Here is a 25,914-nt window from a genome sequence, read left to right as displayed (position 1 = left end):
TAGGCGTAACAGTAGACATATTGTATATGTGAATATACAATATATAGAGAGCTTCAAAGTTAAAAAAAAATTTCACCAAGAAATGATGCAAGTATTGACGAAATTTTACCACTAACATAAAGTAGAATATGTCACGAAAAAACAATCTCGGAATCAGAATTAAAGGTTAAAGCATCCCAGAGTTATTAATGCTTAAAGTGACAGTGGTCAGATGTGCAAAAAGGCCCGAGTCCTTAAGGTGAAAATGAGCTCAGTCCTTAACGGGTTAAAGGGGTACTCCACTGGCCAGCGATCGGAAGTAAATGTTTCCAATGCTGTTTTCACGCTGCCGGGGTCGGTCTTGCCCCTCATGACATCACAGCCACGCCCCCTCAATGCAAGTCTATGGGATGGGGCGTGATGGCTGTCATGCCCCCTCCCATAGACTTGCATTGAGGGGGCACAGCCGTGATGTCAGGAGGGGCAAGACCGACCCCGGCAGCGTGAAAACAGCATTGGAAACATTTACTTCCGAACGCTGGCCAGTGGAGTACCCCTTTAAGAATGAACGAAGCGATCTGATTGGTTGCTGTGGGCAATTCCCCCAATGTGTACATATTTATATATATATATATATATATATATATATATATACAGCCCACCTCCCTGTAGCAGCCCCTCCCCCTCTATACTCCGCACTACAGAAACTTCTCAGACGAAAGAAAGTTTTTATTGAACGTCAGCGCTGTCAGCTCCAGCGCACAACAGCGACACCTTGTGGCCACCAGGCGCGTTACAACAATACCGTAAGCGGCTTTTGATTGGACGGCACATTACTCTTCCAGTTTCCAAAACGGCCGCTCGTATCTAGAAGCATTGTTTGCCTTTTTTAAAGATGGCGCTCGGTGTGTCCAGGCTCCGCCTTCAGGACTATGACGAAGGACGTTTTGTGTGACGCCTGCGACGCTTGAAGAGCCCGACAAGAAGAAGCAGTAACGGAGGGCTGAGGAAGAGACATACGGATCATGAACCTGAAGCGGAGCCGGGACCGGCTGTACAGCACTCGGTGCTGCGGCTGCTGCCATGTCCGAACAGGAACCATCATCCTGGGCACCAAATACATGGTGAGGGCCGGGCAGCTGTGTACTGGGATATAATGGGGCAGGGGCTGGTGGCGAAAAGGGCAATATAGGAGAAGGAAGAGGGTAAGAGGGAACACAGGGTGAGGGGGCACAGGGGAGAGTGATGGGGCGCAACAAGAAAGGGGGGGCAGGAGGGTTAGAGACGAGCACAGGAGGGGCACAGGTGATTTGAGGGGGACAGGACGGGGGTGAGAGGGCACAGGACTGAGGAGACGGGGGGGGGGGTGAGGGGGGACAGGGCTGAGGAGACGGGGGGTGAGGGGGGACAGGACTGAGGAGACGGGGGGGTGAGGGGGGACAGGACTGAGGAGACGGGGGGGGTGAGAGGGCACAGGACTGAGGAGACGGGGGGGGTGAGGGGGGACAGGGCTGAGGAGACGGGGGGTGAGGGGGGACAGGGCTGAGGAGACGGGGGGTGAGGGGGGACAGGACTGAGGAGACGGGGGGGGGGTGAGGGGGGACAGGACTGAGGAGACGGGGGGGGTGAGGGGGGACAGGACTGAGGAGACGGGGGGGGGTGAGGGGGGACAGGACTGAGGAGACGGGGGGGGTGAGGGGGGACAGGACTGAGGAGACCGGGGGGGGGTGAGGGGGGACAGGACTGAGGAGACCGGGGGGGGGGTGAGGGGGGACAGGACTGAGGAGACCAGGGGGGGGGGGTGAGGGGGGGACAGGACTGAGGAGACCGGGGGGGGGGGGTGAGGGGGGACAGGACTGAGGAGACCGGGGGGGGGGGGGTGAGGGGGGACAGGACTGAGGAGACCGGGGGGGGGGGGGGGGTGAGGGGGGACAGGACTGAGGAGACCGGGGGGGGGGGGGTGAGGGGGGACAGGACTGAGGAGACCGGGGGGGGGGGGAGAGGGGGGACAGGACTGAGGAGACCGGGGGGGGGGGGGGTGAGGGGGGACAGGACTGAGGAGACCGGGGGGGGGGTGAGGGGGGACAGGACTGAGGAGACCGGGGGGGGGGGGTGAGGGGGGACAGGACTGAGGAGACCGGGGGGGGGGGGTGAGGGGGGACAGGACTGAGGAGACTGGGGGGGGGGGGTGAGGGGGACAGGACTGAGGAGACCGGGGGGGGTGAGGGGGGACAGGACTGAGGAGACCGGGGGGGGGTGAGGGGGGACAGGACTGAGGAGACCGGGGGGGGTGAGGGGGGACAGGACTGAGGAGACCGGGGGGGGGGGGGGGGTGAGGGGGGACAGGACTGAGGAGACCGGGGGGGGGGGGGGTGAGGGGGGACAGGACTGAGGAGACCGGGGGGGGGGGGTGAGGGGGGACAGGACTGAGGAGACCGGGGGGGGGGTGAGGGGGGACAGGACTGAGGAGACCGGGGGGGGGGGGTGAGGGGGGACAGGACTGAGGAGACCGGGGGGGGGGGTGAGGGGGGGACAGGACTGAGGAGACCGGGGGGGGGGGGGTGAGGGGGGACAGGACTGAGGAGACCGGGGGGGGGTGAGGGGGGGACAGGACTGAGGAGACCGGGGGGGGGGGGGTGAGGGGGGACAGGACTGAGGAGACCGGGGGGGGGGGTGAGGGGGGACAGGACTGAGGAGACGGGGGGGGTGAGGGGGGGGAGAGGATTGAGACAGGGGGGGGGCACAGGACTGAGGAGAAAGGAGTATGAGGGGGGAGGGAGACGTGAGGTTGAGGGGCACAGGAGATAGGCAGGTGAGAGGTTACAAGTGATGGGAGGGTTTGGGGTGCACCGTGGATCCATTAAACAGGTGCCATGTCAGTGAGGCTTAGAGGAGTTGTAGGAGTATCAGCAGGAACTGTATAACAATCCAGCCATTAATCACGTGTCACATCATGGACATATAACCATGTGACCAGTGCAGCCAATCAGTGGCCTCAGCTGTCATGTGCCATACATACCTCCTGCACTCTGTATTGTGTCTATACAGGAGCCTCTTATTAATTAAACTGCTGACATAGAGACATGTTCTGAAGCTGTGATATGTGGGGGTCCATCTGCTGGGACCCCCAGAAGGATTTGGTGCTGCATCTTTTCGTGAGGGCAGAACACAGCAGTTCATGAATTGACAGAAGGTCTCAGACTTGGAATCTGTAGACGGCTCCTTCTTTCTAGAGCTGAGCAGAAGAACAAAGGGACAATGGGGGAAATTTATTGTTGGTTTTACCCGGATTTTGTGCTGTTAGTGTCTCAGTTGGTGTTTAGAGACTTTTGCCCTTTTGCCTTAGATGATTTTTCTAAGATTGTGTCGCTATACAAATAGTGCGGTTAACTTGGTTATGAGTTTATGGTGTGTGATTTGTTGCACAATTTGTCACAAAGCCCTCAATTTATTGCAAAGCTATACCAGCTTGGCAGCATTTGTATAAAGTTGCACAATTTAGTGCAATGGGTTAAAAATGTCGCAGGGGTGAAATCGCACAAAGTGTCACTTCAGAAATATTTACTAGCGTCATGTTTATCATATTCCATGCGGACATTTAATATCTGCCCCACGTACACATTCCTGCCACACAAATTAAAGGTGTAGAAAAATCGTTCAGCTGAGCTCTTGTGCCCTTCTGGGGGTCTCTGCACCTGAACCTCACCGATCACAACTGCTGACGTGTCCATATGACAATTCAGAAGTTTATTCCAGTTAAATAATTTTTTTTTTCATCTCAACTGGCTCCAGAAACTAAACAGATTAGTAAATTACGTCTATTAAAAAAATCTTAATCCTACCAGCACTTATCGGCTGCTGAAGTGGAGTTGTTTTCTGTCTGACCACAGTGCTCTCTGCTGACAGCTGTCTCTCAGGAACTGTCCAGAGCAGGAGAGGTTTGCTATGGGGATCTGTTGCTGCTATGTACAGTTACCGAGACAGACAGGTGTTGGCAGAGAGCACCAAGGTCAGACAGAAATGTACAACTCCACTTCAGCAGCTGATAAATACTGGTAGGATTAAGATAGATTTTTTTTTTTTTTTTTTTTAATAGAAGTAATTTACAAATCTGTTTAACTTTCTGGAGCCAGTTGACTTTTTTTCACTGGAATACCCCTTCCCGCACCAGAACATATGTTTACGTCCTGTGTATGACCGCGAGCATCGGAACGGTATGCTCGCGTCGTACACGGCAGGTTCCGGCTGCTAGCAGCAGCCGGTGACCCGCCGGTAATGGCCAACATCCGCGATCGCGCGGATGTCCGCCATTAACCCCTCCGATGCTGTGATCAATACAGATCACGGCATCTGCAGCATTGCGGCACTTTGATTGGATGATCGGATCGCCCGCAGCGCTGCCGCGGGGATCCGATCATCCAGCATGACAGCCGGAGGTCCCCTTACCTAGCTCCGGCCGTCTCCCGGGGGTCTTCTGCTCTGGTCTGCGATCGAGCAGAAGATTACCGATAATACTGAGCAGTGCTGTGTCCTATGCATAGCCCTGCACAGTATTAGCAATCAAATGATTGCTATAGATAGTCCCCTATGGGGACATAAAAAGTGTAAAAAAAATAAATAAATAAATAAATAAAAATTGTTTGTTTTTCCCATTTTACCCCCAAAAAGCGTAACATTATTATTTTTTTTTAATAAACATATTTGGTATCGGCGTGTGCGTAAATGTCCGAACTATCAAAATATAATGTTAATGATCCTGTACGGTGAATGGCGTAAACGTAAAAAAATTTAAGTCCACAAATTACATTTTATTCAAAAAAATTTATAAAAAAATTATCTAAAAGTTTTATATATGCAAATTTGGTATCTAAAAAAAAAAAGTACAGATGACGGCGCAAAAAATTATCCCTCAGACCGCCCTATATACGGAAAAATGAAAGTTATAGGTGGTCAAAATAGGGCGATTTTAGATTACTGATTTTGTACAAAAAGTTTTAGATTTTTATTTTAAGTGTACAAAAATATAAAAGTATCTAGCCATGGGTATCATTTTAATTGTATTGACCCACAAGAACACCTATCCTTTTTACCGTAAAGTGTACAGTGTGAAAACAAAACCCTCCAAAATGTGCAACATTTTGGTTTTCATTTTAATTTCCTCCCTAAAAATTTTTTTTTTTTGAGTTCGCCGTACATTTTATGGTAAAATGAGAGGTTTCATTACAAAGTACAATTGGTCACGCAAAAAACAAGCCCTTATATGGGTCTGTAAATGGAAATATAAAGGAGTTATGGATTTTAGAAGGCGAGGAGGAAAAAACGAAAACGCAAAAATAAAATTGGCCTGGTCCTTGAGGTAAAAATGGGCTTGGTACTTAAGGGGTTAAAGGAGACTCCTGGCATTCCTGCCCATCAGCTGATTGAAGAGACTGCGTTGTTTACCAGGTGCAGACGCTGGGAAATGTACTGAGCTGTGAGTGGTAAATAATAGAGGCCGCAGCACTCAGGCTCTTCAACCATGTCAGACCCCCACAGATCTGATACTGATGACTATCCTAGGACAGATCACCAACCTTAAAGGGGTATTCCAGGCAAAAACTTTTTTTTATATATATCAACTGGCTCCGGAAAGTTAAACAGATTTGTAAATTACTTCTATTAAAAAATCTTAATCCTTCCAATAGTTATTAGCTTCTGAAGTTGAGTTGCTGTCCAGCTCCTATGGGGATATTTTCCCATCATGCACAGCTCCCGGGACATGACATCATCATTGAGCAGTTAGACAAAAAACTTCAGAAGCTAATAACTATTGGAAGGATTAAGATTTTTTAATAGAAGTAATTTACAAATCTGTTTAACTTTCCGGAGCCAGTTGATATATAAAAAAAAAAAAGTTTTTGCCTGGAATACCCCTTTAAAAAGTGCACAGTGCTCTCTGCTGACACCTCTGTCCATATCAGGAACTGTCCATGTCTGCAACAAATCCCTATAGCAAACCTCTCCTGCTCTGTACAGTTCTTGACATGGACTGAGGTGTTCGCAGATAGCACTATCGACAGACAGTAAAGAAATTAAAAAAGAAAAGCACTTTCTCTGTAGTATACAGTAGCTAATAAGTACTGGAAGGATTAAGATCTTTTAATAGAAGTTTAAAATTTAAAAATCTATAACTTTCTGGCACCAGTTGATTTAATAATAATAATAATAATAATAATAATAATAATAATAATAATAATAATAATAATAATAATAATAATAATAATCCACCGGAGTACTTAAAGCAGCAGAGATCCCCTTTATAGTTTTATGATTTCACACAACGCTTTGCTACTCCATCTCCCCCCCCCAAACCCCTGAGGGTAGCAGGTTGACTGCTATCCACACTGAGTTTCCACACTTAATTTCCAGAATTTCGACACTCAGAAATGTTTCAGGTTTTTGGGATGCTGTGTAATTCCCTTTGCTTTTCATTATGTCTAGAGGTGAGCGAGACTTTCCTAGGACTGTATCCACCTTTTCCAGCCCAATGGAGCACCTGAAATCTGAACTAATTTATGCAGGATAAAGGCGTCAACCGCCGAGCCGAGAAGTCCGTGACGAATCGTATCACTGTAACTTCGCTCATTTCTAATTGTGTTATAGGTTTAAGGACCCCTGGTCTCCAAACTGCGTCCCTCTAGATGTTGCAAAACTACAACTCCCAGCATGCCCGGATAGCCAACGGCTGTCCGGGCATGCTGGGAGTTGTAGTTTTGCACTGCCAGGTTAGACTATTATGTATTGGAGTCTCCAGTTATTTGTCTGTCTCATCAGCAAGTATAAAAGCTCCGCGCCCCTGGCCCTATATCAGTGCCCATAGTAGATTTTGTGGTGTAATGCATATCCCTATGTATAAAGTGCTGGTGATGTAACCCAGTGTAAGGCGCTATGACCTTCATACTGCCATAGTACACTTAATGCCCCTGTTCACATATCTGGAGTACACCGTGCCTCTCATATCTCTGGTGACAAGCGGGGGTACACTTCTGTGTTTCCCTGTTCCCATGAGATCGCCTTGTCTCGCTCTGACCTTTCAGTATTGTTGTCTCGCCCAGCCATAACGGGCCGGAGGACTTTCTTTCCCACTCACCCCCCACCCCTAAAAACGCTTACTAGCAGCTTCTGTGTCATTGTGAGTGTTATATGTTGCAGCAGCCCGAATATGAGATAAAGGTCCCCATAGAACCAGGTGGGGGAAGCTTTTGTCAGTGTAGAACCCTTAGGCTAAGTTTCCACTTGTTGTTTTTTTTTTTTTCTTGCAGTTTTTGGATTTCTGCCACTGCAGTTTTTGAGCCAAAGCCAGAAGTGTATTCAAAGGGAATAGGACATATAATGGAAGGACTTGCACTTCTCCTCCCTTATGGATCCACTTCTGATCCAGACTTGGAAGGGCTTACACTTCTCCCTTATGGATCCACTTCTGATCCAGACTTGGAAGGACTTACACTTCTCCTCCCTTATGGATCCACTTCTGATCCAGACTTGGAAGGATTTGCACTTCTCCTCCCTTATGGATCCACTTCTGATCCAGACTTGGAAGGATTTGCACTTCTCCTCCCTTATGGATCCACTGCAGTGGCAGTTTTCCAAAAACTGCCAGAAAAAAAAAAAAAAACTGTCAGAAAAAAAAATTGGAAGCTTAGCCTAAGGAGGAAAACCTTGTGCATGTCAGATTAGGGCTGGGCGGTATGACCAAATCTGCGTATCATGGTATTTTTGTAACTTTCGGCGGTTCCAAGGTATGTAATGGTATTTCCTCCTCCCCCCCCCCCCCCCCAAATTATCAGCCCAGCGCTGCGCTATTCTGCCCGCCCCCCCCCCCCCCAACAAAAATTATCAGCCCAGCGCTGCCCCGATCGGGGTAAATACTCATATGTCACCCGCTGCCCTCCTCGTGCTGTTTGTTGCCGGCGCAGACACAAGGTAAGCAAAATAAACTCGCGCATGTTCCGACGTCAGCCTTACGCTGGGGACTGGAACGTCGGACAGCCGTCAGCCTATCACCGGCCGCAGCGATGTTCCGCCTCGGCCGCTGATGGGCTGAGCCCACTGTCATGTAAGGAGCTCTGGGCGGCTTCTTACATGACAGTGGGCTCAGCCTATCACCGGCCGAGGCAGAACATCGCTGCGGCCAGAGATAGGCTGACGGCTGTCCAACGTTCCATTCCCTAGGAAGCAGATGAGGCCGTTACCGGACCAACGGGAGGTGAGTTAAAGTTTATTTTGTTTGTTTTTTGCAGCCCGGGTATAGGGATACCGCACAGTATAGAGCAGTGGTCTTCAACCTGCCCACCTCCAGATGTTGCAAAACTACAACTCCCAGCATGTCCGGACAGCCAACGGCTGTCCGGGCATGCTGAGAGTTGTAGTTTTGCAACATCTGGAGGTCGGCAGGTTGAAGACCACTGGTATAGAGTGTCAGCGCCGGCGGCCGCAACAAACATGAGGATGAGGAGGGCAGCGCATGCGGGTGACATATCAAGATTTACCCTGATGGGGACAGCGCTGGGCTGATAATTAATTGGGGGGCAGAACAGCGCTCGCGGGTGACTTGTGATTAGTTCCCCGATGTGGGGACAGCGCGGCGCTGGGCTCATTCATTCATTCCCGAGGGGGAGGGGCCCAACCTATATTGCGGTATGGGTTAAAATTAATATCGTGCAGCACAAAAATGTCGGTCTTCGGTATGAACCGGTACACCGCCCAGCCTTATGTCAGATCCGCACCAAAATAGATCAGGGTCCGTTTACACCTGAGGAAATTCGGCAAGGAGAATTCCTCTGTGGGTCCGCAATCTTCTGCATGGAACAGACATGACCCCAAATTCGCAGACACAGGCGATTTCCCATTGACAAACAAGACCTGTTCCGGCAGAAGATTGAACATGTTCATTCGCTGAACTTCTGACATGTAAATGGAGCACCACAAAAGACATTAGTACTCCACTCGAAATCATTGTCTTTTAAATCCACTGGTGCCAGAAAGTTAAACAGATTTGTAAATTACTTTAAAAAAAAAAAAAAAAAATCCCAATCCTTCCAGTACTTATCAGCTGCTGTATGCTCCACAGGAAGTTCTCTTATTTTTGAATTTCCTTTCTGTTTAACCACAGTGCTCTCTGCTGACACCTCTGTCCATGTCAGGAACTGTCCAGAGCAGAATAGGTTTTCTATGGTGATTTTCTCCTACTCTGGACAGTTCCTAAAAGTGACAGGTGTCAGCAGAGAGCACTGTGGTCAGACAGAAAGGAAATTCAAAAAGAAAATAACTTCCTGTATATTCTACAGCAGCTGATAAGTACTGGAAGGATTTGGATTTTTTAATAGAAGTAATTCACAAATCTGTTTAACTTTCTGGCACCAGTTGATTTAAAAGGAAAAGTTTTCCAGTAGAGTACTCCTTTAAAATCAAATCTAAATCCTCAGGCCATGTAGTGTGAACAGGGGCTATGAGTGTCAAGTTTAGCTTTTTATTTTTTCCGACAGAAAACTGTCACATTTCTTAAAAAATAAATAAAAAAATATATAATATATAAAAAATTTAAATAAAAAAACCACACCACTGTGTGTTCACCTGACCCACCACCAGTCTTTGTACATCTGCTGACCCCTGCAGTAATGTTTGTCTGATACACTTGAGTATTTCAGCCAATCACGGTTGTAATAGTCATGTTTCAGCACAGCCTGTCATTGCTGGTGACAATAATGTTTTGTTTTTTTTTGTCTTTAAAGCGGTTGGGAGTTGTATTTTTGCAACAGCTGGAGGCACACAGGTTTGGAAACACTTTTTTTTTTTTGATAGTCAGGGATCTGAATCCCGGCACCCCCAGCGATCAGCTGCTTATTCGAGCCCTGCAGTCTCTTCAGTGTTTACTACATCTTATTTGTACAGCACTGTATAGTGAAAGGGATTGCAGCATTGTCCTGTCCACTTAGGTGTTCGCACAAGCATGATGGCTTCCTGAATCAGCTGATCGGTGGGGGTGCCGAAATTTGGACCCCTGCCGATCTAATATTGATGGCCAGTCTGGTGGTTAGGACATCAGTTTTTAAAAGACTAGATAAGCATTTAATTTTTTTTTTTATAGACCAATGTTTTCCATCTAGTGTACCTACCATAAGGTGATTTTAGTACGTACCTGTCAGACAGTAATGGACATACTTTAGGAAGGATCCGCGCTTGTCTTGGAGCTTTACGGCTATGTTGTGAGATTACCATAACACTGTGGCTAGCTCTTTTGTGAATTGGCTATTTCCTGTTGGAGTTCCCTCCCTTGAACTACGTGTCCCATAATTCCTTTTTTTTGTAAGTGTGAGGTCATTTTTCTTCCTCCTACACATCAGACAATCCACCCATTGAAATACCTGCAATAGACCAGTGTTTTCTAACCAGTGCCTCCAACTGTTGCAAACCTACAACTACACTAACTTTACAGCCCCTGAAGCATTGTCAAATAAAAATTTAAAAAAATCCTGTAATACACCTTTTTTAAGCTTTTTGCTGTCTGAGATTTTGCTGGGAGTTGTAGCTGGAGGCACACTGGTTGGGAAATGCTGATCTAGACTAAAGCTAAGCTGCAGCCAAGTCTGCAACAATAACATTTGCTTTTAAGATTTTTCTTGTTTAACTTAATCTGGAAACTCTGTAAAAAATCTGCATAATCTTTAACAGAAATCGACACGTTGTGCATCCAAAAGTCTTCTCTGCAGCTCTGTGTGCGCAGGAATATTCTAATGCACATGGAGATTTGTTCTTATTTTATCCACATTCATTGCACTTAAATCTACTTCTGTTCAAATTTCCACTGACAATCTGCAGCAATGGCAGTGTGATTTGTGTCCCTATAGATCAGCCGATTATTGGGTGAATGTGTCATCTTAGGATCGGTCAGTCCCGATCATTGATCCGTGTAAGGCTGTGTTCACACTTTGTGTTGCGATACTGCAATAAAACAGCAATGTGTGAACCCAGCCGATCAGCTGTGAAACGGGAAACTGCTTGTTGTCAGATCATTGTGTTATGGCCTAAAAATCTGCAATGAAATTGAAGGGCGGCACAAAAGTTCCAGCGATCCTTTGCATGGGCCAGCCTGTAATTGATTGTGCCGCGCTTGTTAAGGCTGTGTTCACACTTTGTGTTGCCTGGAATTGATTGTGCCGCGCTTGTTAAGGCTGTGTTCACACTTTGTGTTGCCTGGAATTGATTGTGCCGCGCTTGTTAAGGCTGTGTTCACACTTTGTGCTGCGCTTGTTAAGGCTGTGTTCACACTTTGTGTTGCCTGGAATTGATTGTGCCGCGCTTGTTAAGGCTGTGTTCACACTTTGTGTTGCCTGGAATTGATTGTGCCGCGCTTGTTAAGGCTGTGTTCACACTTTGTGTTGCCTGGAATTGATTGTGCCGCGCTTGTTAAGGCTGTGTTCACACTTTGTGCTGCGCTTGTTAAGGCTGTGTTCACACTTTGTGTTGCCTGGAATTGATTGTGCCACGCTTGTTAAGGCTGTGTTCACACTTTGTGTTGCCTGGAATTGATTGTGCCGCGCTTGTTAAGGCTGTGTTCACACTTTGTGCTGCGCTTGTTAAGGCTGTGTTCACACTTTGTGTTGCCTGGAATTGATTGTGCCACGCTTGTTAAGGCTGTGTTCACACTTTGTGTTGCCTGGAATTGATTGTGCCGCGCTTGTTAAGGCTGTGTTCACACTTTGTGCTGCGCTTGTTAAGGCTGTGTTCACACTTTGTGTTGCCTGGAATTGATTGTGCCACGCTTGTTAAGGCTGTGTTCACACTTTGTGTTGCCTGGAATTGATTGTGCCGCGCTTGTTAAGGCTGTGTTCACACTTTGTGCTGCGCTTGTTAAGGCTGTGTTCACACTTTGTGCTGCGCTTGTTAAGGCTGTGTTCACACTTTGTGCTGCGCTTGTTAAGGCTGTGTTCACACTTTGTGTTGCCTGGAATTGATTGTGCCGCGCTTGTTAAGGCTGTGTTCACACGATCAGGTTTTTAATTACCATTATTGAATGCAAAACCAGGAATGGATTTGGAAAGATGATCTGTTTAGTCAGCAGATGAGGATAATTGCTGAAAGGCTCAGTTCTACTTTAATATTGGGAAAACTTGTTTTTAAGACTATATATGATATTCTCTTCCAAAAATAAAATTTCTGCAGGTTTATTCTTGATATACTTCACGGCACATCTGTGTCCATAACTCCCATAGTCTGTAAGGAGCAGCAGTGTTGCTCATTTATCGCCCCATATATCACCCCAATGCTATTTTACGCTGTGGATCCACCGCTGAAGGACGGCTACATGATGCCTTTACATGTGCCCGCTCAGAGCAGCAATACGCCGCTACGGGCAGACGCACCGCACGCGCAGTATACTCGCACATCGCGGCAACTCTCGGCCTAGCTCATAGAGCAGGGGGAGCAGGCGCAATGTGTGCGAGTACACCGCGCATGTACAGCGACTCGCACATCGCTTCAGTGTATCTTCTCATATCTGTATTGCCTCTCTGACAAGGCACATGTAAAGGCACCATGTAGCGGTCCTTCAGCGGCGGATCCACAGCGTAAAATACGCTGGAAATCCACTAGTGTTCGTGTACCCTAAGAGTCCCTTTACACAGGTGGGTTACAAGCCTGTTTTCCCGCTGCAGGTTTTAGCCACTATTTTCCGCAGTAGAAAATCTGCAGCAGACCCCATGGAGGTCAGTGAATCTGCTCGGATTTTTCCGGTGTGAATACACATTCGTAACCCGCCCATGTTCATACTAATAAAGTATATTGCTTTATTGCTGGAGAGAACTTTATTTTCCTGGATATTGCTTTTTATTAGGCAGAGGATTGGCGCGCCCAGCTCCGATACAGAATCAATAGCAAGAGGGCTCGTGTACCTCCAAAGTGGGGACTTTTTGTTTTACCACTAGTATGAACGTACCCTAAAGCTAGGTTTACACGCCAAAAAAAGTGCCTCAACTGCTACACTGTTTTTTATTTTTATTTTTAATTTTTTTTATGCAGGTTAATAGGGGTTTATAAAACCTCAAACCCATTTCTTATTTATTCCCACATCTTGGGCGTTTTTGTACGGTTCTATAGGCGCTAAAGAAAAAGGCCATAAACGCCTAGTGGGTTTAGCACGAGAGGAACCCTAACGGAGGGAAAAAAATAAATAAATGCCAAGACTAAAGTCCACTATTTTGAAGGAGAAAAAAAACATAAAAACTTCATTTTTAAAGACATTGGGGGAGATTTATCAAAACCTGTGCAGAGGAAAACTTGCCCAGTTGCCCATAGCAACCAATCAGCTCGCTGCTTTCATTTTTATGAAGGCCTGTGAAAAGTGAAAGAAGCGATCTGATTGGTTGCTATGGGCAACTGGGCAAGTTTTCCTCTGCACAGGTTTTGATAAATCTCCCCCATTAAGCTTGAAACATAGGAGTCATAGATGGACTAACCTAATTGTTGTTTACCAATACTGGGTGGGTGCAAAGCCATAGGGGACCTGTTCTCCAGTGGCACATCTATGGTATGTTGGCCTGTTGCTGGGACATTTTTGGCTCTACTGCAGACTGGCTTTAGATAGTTAGCCGGTGCCGTGAGCTCCATAGACTCTGCAGCCAGCTCACCACCAACTGATCGACCACCCGTGGGAAACAGCGCGTGAGTAGGAATGAGGAAGCGAGAGAAGGCGGCGGGACTTATTTGTGGTCTTACAGTTCTAGTAAAATACAATCCGTTTGCGTTCTCTTCCTCCTTGCTTGGTGTAGCGTGTGGAAAAGCTGGCAGCACATGTGGCCTCTAGCGCTTTATATCTCTTTGCAAAAACCCCTTAGTTTGAAGAGAGCAAACCCAGAATCTGGTCAAGGGGCACCACACTATTTCACTGTGCTTGGTAGGAATATCCCATCTAAGGGTTGTACCACTGGATAAAGGTTTGCCTAGTTAGTGTCACCTATATAAAAGTTTGACATGTCTTCTTATAAAGTTTTGTTTCTGTTGAGACCTGCTTTGATCGTGAGTTATAAGCCAGGGCGAGCGCACGGTAGCACACGTCAGGGAATAAGGGGCTTACTGCAGGGGGTCTGACCTCTGGGACCCCCCAGATCTCTGAAAATGGTCCTCAGCTCTCTGTGTGGAGCATGTGCAGTAGACGGCACACGCTCCATTCATTTCTATTGGAGCGCCGATGATGCCCGAGTGCTGTACGCTGGTTTCTTCAGGGCTCCCATAGAAATGAACGAAGTGCGTTCCATCAACCGCACTGAGAGCTGGGTCCTGATCCAGAAATCACGGTGGATCCCTGCGGTCAGACCCCCTTCGATCAGCTACTTATCCCCTATCCTGTGGATAGGTGATAAGTTAGTTTTGGCTGGAGTCCTCCTTTAACTTTTGACATGTCTGTTCAATGTGTCAAATATTTATGCAAATGACAGTAATGCTTGAAAGGGGTTATCCACCATAAGGTGATTTTAGTACATACCTGGCAGACAGTAATGGACATGCTTAGGAAGGATCTGCGCTTGTCTTGGGAGTAAATGGCTATGTTGTGAGATTACCATAACACTGTGGCTATCTTTTTGTGAACTGGTATTTCCTGTTTGAGTTTTCTTTTTTGCCTACAAATCCCAGAATTCCCTTTTTCCTCCCTCCCACACATCAGCCACCCCACCCATTGAAACATAAATGAGCTGCATCCATTCAAAAGACCTGTGGTTTTCAATCAGGGTGCCAACAGCTGTTGCATTAGTTGCAGATTGATCCCTCCACCCATTGAAGCAGACAGGCTCCCTGTCATCAGCTGACTAGTGATGTCGGGTCTCAGCCGCATTACAACCTGGGAAAAATCTGAGACAACAGTAATTTTGTATGTTGGTAAAAATAAATATTGGGGTGAAAATAACTTAAGAATTGTGAGAAAATCGTCACACACAGGTACAGACACTATATTATGAACTACACTGACTTTACAATCAACACACATACTAATCTTGCTTTAAGTATTCTGGTGACAACGTTTTTACACTGTGTTATGTACCGTATTTTTCGCCCTATAGGACGCACCGGCGTATGAGACGCACCCAATTTATAGGTGCAAAATCTAAAAAAATAAAGATTTTGAACCCAATAGTTGTCTTCAATCTGCGGACCTCCAGATGTTGCAAAACTACAACTCCCAGCATGCCCGGACAGCCGTTGGCTGTCCGGGCATGCTGGGAGTTGTAGTTTTGCAACATCTGGAGGTCCGCAGATTGAAGACCACTGCATAGGAGGTAATCACTCACGTGTCCCCGCCGCTCCGGACCCGTCACTGCTGCCCTGGATGTCGCTCCATGGCTGCCGCCGTGTCCCCGTTGCTCCGGAACGTCTCTGCTGCCGGCCGGGTATCCTCGCTCTCAGTCGCCGCCATCGCGTCGTTACGCACGCCGACGCACGTACGCGACAATGTGATGACGAAGGAGAGCGCCGGCCATACAGGGGATCCCTGAACGGAGAAGACACCAAGGAGGCAGGTAAGGTGCCTCCCGGTGTCCTGTAAGCACTAACCCGGCTATTCAGTCGGGCTGTTCGACTGAAATCGCGGCGGTCCCGAACAGCCCGACTGAACAGCCGGGTTAGTATCACTTTCCTTTCAGACGTGGCGGTCAGCTTTGATCGCCGCGTCTGAAGGGTTAATAAAGGGCATCACCGCGATCGGTGATGTCCTGTATTAGCTGCGGGTCCCGGCTGTTGATGGCCGCAGGGACCGCCGCGATAGGGGTGTATTCGCCGTATAAGACTCACCGACGTATACGAAAAAGTACATCTTATACGGCGAAAAATACGGTATCTGTTCCACTATCTAAGGGCTTGTTCACATGGCCCCAGTGCTCCGCTAAAGGGAACAATGGGAGTTTAGCGGAGAAAATATATATATAATTTTTTCCCCTCCACTTAACTTTGATAAAGTACTGGATCGCCGATTAACCCCATTTAAGTCAATGGGATCCATCGGGACCCCGCAGTGTCAGTTGTGCTCTGAGCCATTCTTCATCCGTTCTACCCCAAAAAAAAACTGACCCAGCACAGGTTGGAACACAACGGCAATGTGAACGAAGCCTAATCGGTATAAACCAAATGTAATGTGAACAAATCCTCACTACTACAGAAGTACTCCTGTGAGATAGTGGTCACACCTAAAGTGGCCCCATACTTGTCTTGATGGATCATTGGACTTCCAGCGTGATGGTCATAGCCATGCAACTTGTAAGAATTATTTTTTTTTTCCATTGCTTGACAATGGTCTTATTTGTTTTGTTGTCCTCTTGGGGTCTTCTTGTTTTATTTTTAATTCCCCCCCCCCCCCCCCCCATTTTTTTAACTGTTCTGCCAAAGACTGAATAGATATCAGTTTTCCCATGCACTAAATACCCGAAAACATAACTTTTATTAATAAAGCCAACTTAAAAACCCAGCAGAAACCTGTTAACATATGTAAAAAGAATATAGACGAGCCCCATACGTGTTTCACCAGGGGCAATGACCGTGATCACGCCAAACTGGAGGTTATATAACCCCTTCTTGTGACCTCTGATTTCATGGCCCGTCTCTTCATAACCGTGTGGTATTTGCAGTTTTTAACCTGCAGTAACATTTGTTTGCTGACAAATAAAAAAGGAACAGAGGACTCACGAATGTGGTGGAACTAGTTTGTGAACTCAGCAGTTCTGTTAAGTAATGCTGCATCACTGAAGGCGGAGGAAAGCTACTGCCAAGACTCGCTGTATAGAGGACTGCTCTCAGGGTCCAATAAACAGAGAGGAACATGGGGTGAGGGACGGGTGTTATTGTGTATTCATGCAGGTATACTAGGACCGCGCAGACAACATTACCGTCCCCATAGATGGCAATGCATTTCTGAGCAGATCTCCCAAAAGATCCACCCAGAAATGCATTGCAATCTATGGGGGCAGCAATGCAGTCTGCTCGGTCCTAGCGCCGCCGGCTCGATATCCGGCAGAAATTCTGCCCAGAAATTCTGCAGTGTGAACCCAGCCTTAGGGTATGTTCACACGAGCAGATTCCTGGCGCGTATTATGCTACGGATCCGCCGCTGAAGGACCGCTGTATGCTGCCTTTACAGGTGCCTGCTCTGAGCGGCAATCCGCCGCTCCGAGCAGACAGAGTGCGATCTCGGCCTAGCTCAGGGAGCAGGGGGAGCGGCCGCAATGTACGTGAGTACATCTCATGTGCAGCAACTCCACATTGCAGAAGTGTGTCTGCATGTAGTGGTGTATTGCCACTCCGAGCAGGCACATCTAAAGGCATCCTGTAGGGGTCCTTCCGTGGTGAATCTGCAGCGTAAAATACGCCGTGGATCCGCTCATCTGAACGTACCCTAAAAGGGGTTGTCCCACCAATTTTAATGTGATTAGAAGTGCTTGCTGAGACAACAATATTGCCTAATACTTTTCAGTTTTTTCTTTTGCCTTGTTCAAAAGTTTTTTTCCCTACCTGTAGCTTGTGTCTGTCTGTCTTATGAAGGTTGTCCTTGGTTATGTCCCATAGCTCTCCTGTGAAGTATGGGTCCAACATGCTCAGTTGGTTTTCCCATTCTGCTCTGTCAGTTTTCCTGACACAAGCACTGAGCACTGAAGAGCAAAACACTCATCCCTGCTCTTCCACACTGTCGCTCTCTCTCTCTCTTCTGATCTGTCAAGTTTCCCTACGGTCCTGCAGCCTGGTGTATAGTGTGCTATACAGACAACTCTTAGGGTGGGTTCACACCACTTTTTTTTGCAATACACTTTTTTTTATCAGTTTTTTTTTATAGAAAACCGGATTCCTCAAAACCTGACTAAACTGTATCAAAACATGTGTACAAAGTTTTTTTTTTTTATCTGTATACGGTTGAAAACCATATACAGTTTGAAAAATGATGTCCGGTTGCATCCGTTTATTTATTTATTTTTTTTTATGAAAAAAAATGTACGTTTTGAACTTTTCACTCCATTATGAATAAAGTTTCACTTGTTTGATTGAAATTCCAAGAAAAAAACTGTGCAGAGTCAAAAACCGTATGGTAAAAACTGGATGGAACCGTATGCACATACAGGTCTGTACGGGTTCCCATTGACTCCCATGTTAAAAAAAATAAATAAAAAAAACAAACACATATACGGGTCAATACGGTTTTTCACCTGCACCAAAAACCGTGGTAGGCCACGGTTTTCTGTCCTGAAAAAAAAAAGTTAAAAACCGTGTGGTGTTAAAAACGGAGACAACCGTATACAATATGGTGCATACGGTTTTGAATGGAAAGTCTATGGTCACGGTTTGCTGTACAGTTGCATGTTTTTTTTTTTTTTTGTTTTTTTTTTTTAAAACATATCCAAAAACTGTATAGAAAATTGTGGTGTGAACCCACCCTTAGCAGTAAAAGAGGGGAGAAAGCAGAATACCTTCACTCCCTCCTCCCCTTCCCTTCGTTCAATAGGAAAGGGAGACTGAAGTGAAAGTGTGCTTGCTGGGAATTGTACTTTTGCAACAGTGGGAGACACACTGGGGGAGATTTATCAAAACCTGTCCAGAGGAAAAGTTGCTGAGTTGCCCATAGCAACCAATCTGATTACTACTTTCATTTTTGGCCTCGACAAAATGAAAGAAGCGATCTGATTGGTTGCTATGGGCAACTTTTCCTTTGCACAGGTTTAGATAAATCTCCCCCACTGTGTGGAAACAAATGCTAAAGGACAGTGGTCTTCAACCTGCGGACCTCCAGATATTGCAAAACTACAACTCCCAGCATGCCCGGACAGCCAACGGCTGTCCGGGCATGCTGGGAGTTGTAGTTTTGCAATATCTGGAGGTCCGCAGGTTGAAGACCAATGCTATAGGAGCTGAAGATGTTGCATGAGCTGCACATAACTTGCAGTGTAGATTGTAACCTATTACAGTGGTCCCTCAAGTTACAATATTAATTGGTTCCAGAGCGACCATTGTATGTTGAAACCATTGTATGTTGAGACCAGAACTCTATGGAAATCTGGTAATTGGTTCTGAATCCACCAAAATGTCATCAAAAATAGGAAAAGGTGAGGATTAAAGAAATAGTAGATAACTAATACAGATAAAGCAAATCCTTACATATAAAAGTAAGAAAGATCTGCTGGGAGCTGTGATCACTGTCTGTCAGTGTTTCCCAGCCAGGGTGCCTCCAGCTGTTGCAAAACTACAACTCCCAGCATGCCCAGACAGCCTTCGGCTGTCCGGGCATGCTGGGAGTTGTAGTTTTGCAACAGCTGGAGGCACCCTCTTTGGGAAACACTGGTCTATGTAGAGGACAGAAGCTTCTTCAGGGTCCTGTACAGAACACGCAATGTCCTAAAAAAAAAATAAATAAATAAAACTAACTCAAAATGCCTCCCTGTACTGTAGGGGGCACTACCAGACACCAGTCAGTGCATGCACTTTTGGACTACAGGGGTTTTACCAGTGAAATGTCCATTCTGATTGGTCGGTTCTTCCAGCCATTGACACGTTTCGCAGATTCCATAGCATTGTATGTTGAGTCTGGTTTCAAGTTACAATGGTCCAGAAGAGACCATTGTATGCTGAAACTATTGTATGTTGAGGCCATTGTAAAGTTGAGGGATCACTGTATTATAGAGCTGTTGTAATCACATTTGGGATGGCTTCCCATTACACATATCCCAGGAATGGGTGATTGTTCAGACCTCTTATCTGCCCTAGAAACCAGACCGTTCCCAGTACGAGTAGGTCACTGGAGTCGTCCCACTGCTGTATTACGTAGATTTACTCATAAATCTATTGCATCGGTCACCTCTGATCTGGCACTTTCTCAGGCTGCGCTCAGCTGGTTCTGTATGTCTCATAGACTCGTAGGAAGCTTGTGTGGTCTCCGAAATCCTTCCTTCCAGCCTAAATATAGAGAAGAGGCAACATGAGAATCCAGTTCTGAGGATTAAGGGTCCCAGTGCTTGACCCTTATAAGAGTGCATTCACACCACAATTCTTTAATACGGTTACCGGATCCGGATGGGAGATGTGAATACCGGGCGCTCCCGTATCCCAGCCAGAGTCTCCAGTTGGCTCATTTTTGCCCCATATCCAGTTTTCTGAATGGACTGAAAACCGTAGTAAGGATGCGTTCACACGGCCGTCTGTCCCCGTTGTTTTATCCCCGTTTTGTTTCCTTTCTTGCAGGCTTTAAACGGATTCAAAACGGTAAAAAAAAAAAAATATTTTTTTTTAAATCCCGTTCATGTGAATGTTTTTTTTAAATCCTTTTGCACCCGTCTGCACTCATTTCCGTTTTTTTTTTTTTGACAGCAGAAAAAACGGCACATGCAATATTTTTTCTTCCGTTCAAAAAACGGAAGAAAAAACGGATACAGTAAATTTAACATTGAAGTCTATGGAAAATGGAGGAGCCTGGAGTAGTCCAGTGGTGACTCAGTGGTGAACAACTTATCCCCTATCCTAAGGATAGGGGATAAGTTGCAGATCGCGGGGGGTCCGACCGCTGGGGCCCCCTGCGATCTCCTGTACGGAGCCCCGACAACCTGCGGGAAGGGGACGTGTCGACCTCCGCATGACGCGGCGGCTGACACGCCCCCTCAATACAACTCTATGGCAGAGCCGATGCGCTGCCTTCGGCAATCTCCGGCTCTGCCTTTGAGATGTATTGAGGGGGCGTGTCGGCCGCCGCTTCGTGCGGGGGTCGACACCCGCTATCTGGCTGGAGAGCCGGGGCCCTGTACAGAGAGATCGCAGGGGGCCCCAGCCGTCGGACCCCCCGCGATCTCAAACTTATCCCCTATCCTTAGGATAGGGGATAAGTTGTTCACCACTGGACTACCCCTTTAATGTCATCCGTTTTTCAATCCGTTTTTTGATCCGTTTTTACTTTTGAGCATGCTCAGAACAAAAAAAAAATTTTGGGGGGGGTTTATTAACTGAACAAAAAAACGGATACAAATGGATAACTTCCGTTTCCATCCATTATTGTCCGTTTTTTTTTAAGTCTGTTTTTTTATCTTTGACGGGAGAAGAACGGGACGGGTCTAGACGGCCGTGTGAATGCAGCCTAAGTGTGAATGCACTTTTTACCACGATTTACACAATTGTGGTAAAATGAAAGCAAAATCTGAAAGAAAAAAGTGTGTAAACACCGCATTGGGCGAGGTGTAAGTACTATATATTTCATCTTGTAGTTGACGGAAAGTCAGCTGACCCAGCACTGACTTCTTTATGGCACATTAAAGGAGTGCTCTGGCATAGGGTGTGGGGTTTTTTTACATTTGGGGAGACCCAATGCTTTTTCTTGACTTAGAAATAGACTGACTGTAGTCCTTTTTAAACTACATTTGGTTCACTTAAAGTGAGCATTTGGGCGCAGGTACACTTTGACACACGTCTGCATACAATTCTGCCAGTTTTCCAGTATATAGCACATAAATGGTGCCTGGATAGAAGTGTATATACCCCTAGAGTAGTCACTTACACCTTTCATAGGCTTAAAATAGACTGATGTTTGCCAGCAGGAATTTTCATGGCACTGTGGCTGCCGTACTTCTGGCGTTTTGTCTTCCCTATAAGACTAGGTTGCGCCTGGCCCTATGGTATGCAGGGTTTTTGTTGATGAGGGGTGGTGCTGGCGTGGGACGGCTTCATTGACCTTGTTTCAGAATTTTGTTTTCCTTACTGATATGAGATTATTGCCTGGAGACGGCAAGAATGTCACACAGAATAAGAAGCAGCTGTAGTCAGATTGTAGGGCGTGATGCCAACGGGACGCTGCCAGTCTGGATTATACCTCTGCCACCCTACAACACATAGACTAGAAATAAAGATGGCTGAGGAATGGAAGGAATAAAGCTGCTTACCAAGACCAACGTAGATATCGCCACTCATAGCCGTACTGCTGGCACTTTCAGTCAGTGTTGGGTTATGTTTACACAGGACAAATTAAAACTTGTGTATATCTGAGGCAGTGCTGTGGGTGTGCGGCAGACTCTCACAAGAATTATCTCCATCTGCCTTGGACTCTGCTGCATGTGTACAGGTATATAGAAACCCAGGACATGGGATACGGATTGCTGTCAGGTTTCAGCAACTCAATCCACATCAATATATCCTAAATCAGCCCCCAAAGTAGCAGAGGATTTAATCTTGGGCTATGTTCACTCTGCAGAATTTCCGATCAGAATTCTGCAGGAATATTCTGCTGCAGCAGAGTCCCATTTTTAATGGTGTTCTGCTGCACTGGAATTTCCTGATTTCTGTGGAATCAACTTGCATTGCAGTCTATGTAGACGGTGCATTTCTAAACATATCATGCTGGTGCCTGCGGTCTGTAGAATGTCTGCCCAGAAACTTTCCGGATGTGAGCATAGCTTAAAGGGGTACTCTGCTGCTCAGCGCTTGGAACAAACTGTTCTGAACGCTGGCGCTGGGAGCTCGTGACATAATAGCCCCGCCCCCTCATGACATCACGTCCTGCCCCCTCAATGCAAGTCTATGGGAGGGGGCGTGGTGGCTGTCATGCCCCCTCCCATAGACTTTCATTGAGAGGGTGGGGCGTGATGTCATGAGGGGGCGGGGCTATGAAGTCACAAGCTCCCGGTTCCATCGTTTGGAACAGTTTGTTCCAAACGCTGAGCAGCGGAGTACCCCTTTAAGGCTGGATTCAACCATTAGGTTCCTTTGTTGCATGGTCAGTCATGCTGAAAACTTGAAGGATCTCCATATTGTCAGTAGCGTATGTCGGGCACCGTTCATACCTGGCGTGTAACAGATTCACCAGTACGGTTTTCCCCTTTTCCTTTCCTGGTATAGTTGAAGCTTCTAGTAAGAGCAGTTACTATGTCTCTGGAGGCTCTTGGCCCGGAGAGAACCGTCAGTATGTCAGAACTCTGTGTCCTCTGCATTTGGGGATAAGTTCACATCTGCATCCAGGAGTCTGTTCCTGCGAAAAACTGAGTGGTTCATTGCACAATGGATCTCATTGACTTGAATGGCGTCCATCTGGCTTTCCATCGGTGTCCAGTGACACTGGATTCGGCTAAAAAACTGCAGAGGTAGAAGTGTATTGAAAAGGAATGGGAACAGTAAAGGAAGGGTTTATACTTCTCCCTCCTGCTGGATCCACTTCTGACTTTGGCTCAAAAACTGCAGTGGCAGTGTCTCAAATAACGCCCAGAAAAAATCCTCTCTGGAAGCCTAGCCAGAATGTGAAACAACTGCAGGGTGTCTCTCTGGTGCAGGGACCAAAACATCTGTGGGTAACACAGTCCCTTGAATGTGTTGGGCACCTTGTAATGTTTTATTCCCCCTGCAGTGGCGCTGTAGGTTATAGCTGGTTGCTGGGGAGGTTCTTATATAGAATGCAGGTAATCCGCTTCTTGGGGGTGGACCCATTTTTAACAAAAATAAATTATCCCTAGAAGACACCCCTTTAAAGCTGTGGGCCATGATGACTTTGGGAGATGGCTCAGGGATACAAACAAATGTATTATGCAGTGACCTTTACCATATAGCACTGAAATGTGCTTGTGTGTATTACTATTTTCTTAATCTAATATCATTGGCACATACATTACTCCAAAGAGGAGGTAAAACAGTCACCTTAGGCCCCTCCTTTCACACTACAGGTATCATCCTGCTTTTTTACTGCAGTTATTTAACAATAATGGATGGGGGGAAAAAACTGGATGCAATAAGTGGTAATAACGGATGATAACTGATGACCATGATCCGTTATTCTTAATGTTTTTTTTTTCTTAAAAAACCTGATGTTCATCTATTATCATCCGTTATTACCAGCTACATCGAATTTTATTTTATCAGATTTTTAACCTTTTTTTTTTTTTTTTTTTTTTTTTTGTAAAGCTGTACTGAGCATGCTCAGTACAAAAAAAACGGATGTAAAAAAAAAAAAAAAAAACTGATAACGGTTCCCATAGACTTCAGTGTTACATTTTAACGTTTGTTTTTTCACCATTTTAAATTTTAAATTTTTTATTATTTTTGCCAGACCAAAAATTTAGTGCATGCACAGTCTATTGTGGTGGCAAAAAATAACGGACATTAGTAAAAACGGCCATGTCTGATCCAAAAGGATGGTCAAAAAATCCCATTGACATGAATGGGATTTTTTGCCGGCCGTTTTCAGGACTTTTTGCCGGGAGTAATAACAAAGTTTTTTTTACAGGATGATCCCTGTAGTGTGAAAGGGGCCTTAGCTGTGATGGCTTAGCCATTATCTCCTGTGTGTAGCACAGAGGATAGATCTTTATTTTCCTCCCTGAATCCCCTACTGTAGTCCAGTCAATGTGCTTCAATATCAGGGAAACCTCATCAGGTCATCACATCAGTTGCTCTATTATTCCAGCTGTCCATCCGTTCTATACACTGCGATGTTGACTTTTGATGTGTTTTCTCCTACAAGGAATATTTGCTTATTTGTAGTCTGCATTTGGTCTGTCACATTATTAAACCTGTTTTTTGTTTTCTCTTCTCTAGGTGGTGAACCTGCTTATGGGAATACTTCTGACTGTGAAAGTCACTCACCCCGACACTGTGCCAACAGTCGACATTCAGTATGAAGTTATTGGAAATTATTATGCTTCAGAGAAAGTGGCAGGTGAGGGGGGGGGGGACCTCGAAATCCCAGCTAAAATTGGTTCTGTATAGACTGGAGCCCTTAGAGAAGGTGGCTATTGTAGAGAAAGTCCAGCTCACCTGCTGTGTCTCGTGCACGGATCCACACTCAGACCCTCCGTGTCCAATGAGTAAAAAACGAAATGATCCAGCACTTGGAGAAACTGCAGCTTTATTGATGAATCCTCTAAAAACAGCATGGAACAACTTCACAAAGTCTGTCACATCTTGACGCGTTTCGAGCGCATGCGCTCGAAACGCGTCAAGATGTGTCAGACTTTGTGAAGTTGTTCCATGCTGTTTTTAGAGGATTCATCAATAAAGCTGCAGTTTCTCCAAGTGCTGGATTATTTCGTTTTTTACTCAAGGTGGCTATTGTACATGATGTGGGGGGGGGGGGGGGGGAGGAAATGAAAATCTGTGTGGGAACACATTAGATCTTGTGTATGTATAAAGAAATTGGAACAATTAGCTGTCAGCCACGCTAAAACTCATCCAACAAGATATTTAACTATCTCCTTTATTCACACTGACTAGTTATTGGCTCGAGAATTGGTTGGTTTAAAGGGAAAATGTAATTGGAAAATGTCCTAAATAAATTGTTCAGTCCTTCCATATCACATGTAGGATTACAAAGACAGGTGACACCTACTGTATATTATATAGCTGGAGGCAGATATCACAGGATTCACCTACTTTCGACTTCCACGCAGGTCGGGGAGCATGCCCCCATAGATGTCAATAAGTCTTTCTTAAAGGGGTACTACAGTGCTGACAACTTATCCCCTATGTAAAGGATAGGGGATAAGTTGCCTGATCGCGCAGGGTCCTGCCGCTGGGGTCCCCTGCGATCTCGCACGCAGCACCCCACTCTCATCAGGCCCCGGAGCAAACATCGCTCCGGGTCTGATGACTGCCGATCACGGGGCCGGAGTATCGTGACGTCACGGCTCCACCCCCATGTGCAGCCATGCTCCGCCCCCTCAATGTAAGTCTATGGTAGGGGGCGAGACAGCTGACTCGCCCCTGCCATAGACTTACATTGAGGGGGTGGAGTGTGATGTCACACGGGGGCGGAGCTGTGACGTCACAATCACCGGCCCCGTCATCAGACCCGGAGCGGATGTTCGCTCCGGGGCCTGATGAGTGGGGTGCTGTGTGCGAGATTGTGGGGGTCCCCAGCGGCGGGACCCTGCGTGATCAGGCAACTTATCACCTATCCTTTAGATAGGGGAT

General features: G+C 46.5%; 1 protein-coding gene across 1 annotated transcript in view; it reads left to right on the top strand.

The window, feature by feature from the left end:
- Positions 1–806: 806 nt before the first annotated feature.
- LAPTM4A (lysosomal protein transmembrane 4 alpha) overlaps positions 807–25,914 on the top strand; it is a 38,596-nt gene continuing 13,488 nt past the window's right edge. The window contains 2 exon segments of the mRNA XM_056564261.1: positions 807–1,103; positions 24,541–24,661. Of these exon segments, the coding sequence (XP_056420236.1) occupies positions 1,005–1,103; positions 24,541–24,661 (220 nt within the window). The 5' untranslated portion in view covers positions 807–1,004.

The sequence above is a fragment of the Hyla sarda genome, chromosome 3 (genome assembly GCF_029499605.1).
Source record: "Hyla sarda isolate aHylSar1 chromosome 3, aHylSar1.hap1, whole genome shotgun sequence".
In the NCBI taxonomy this organism is placed as follows: Eukaryota; Metazoa; Chordata; class Amphibia; order Anura; family Hylidae; genus Hyla; species Hyla sarda.
The sequence above is the reverse complement of the archived record's forward strand: the minus strand, read 5'-3'. Positions and strand labels throughout refer to the sequence as shown.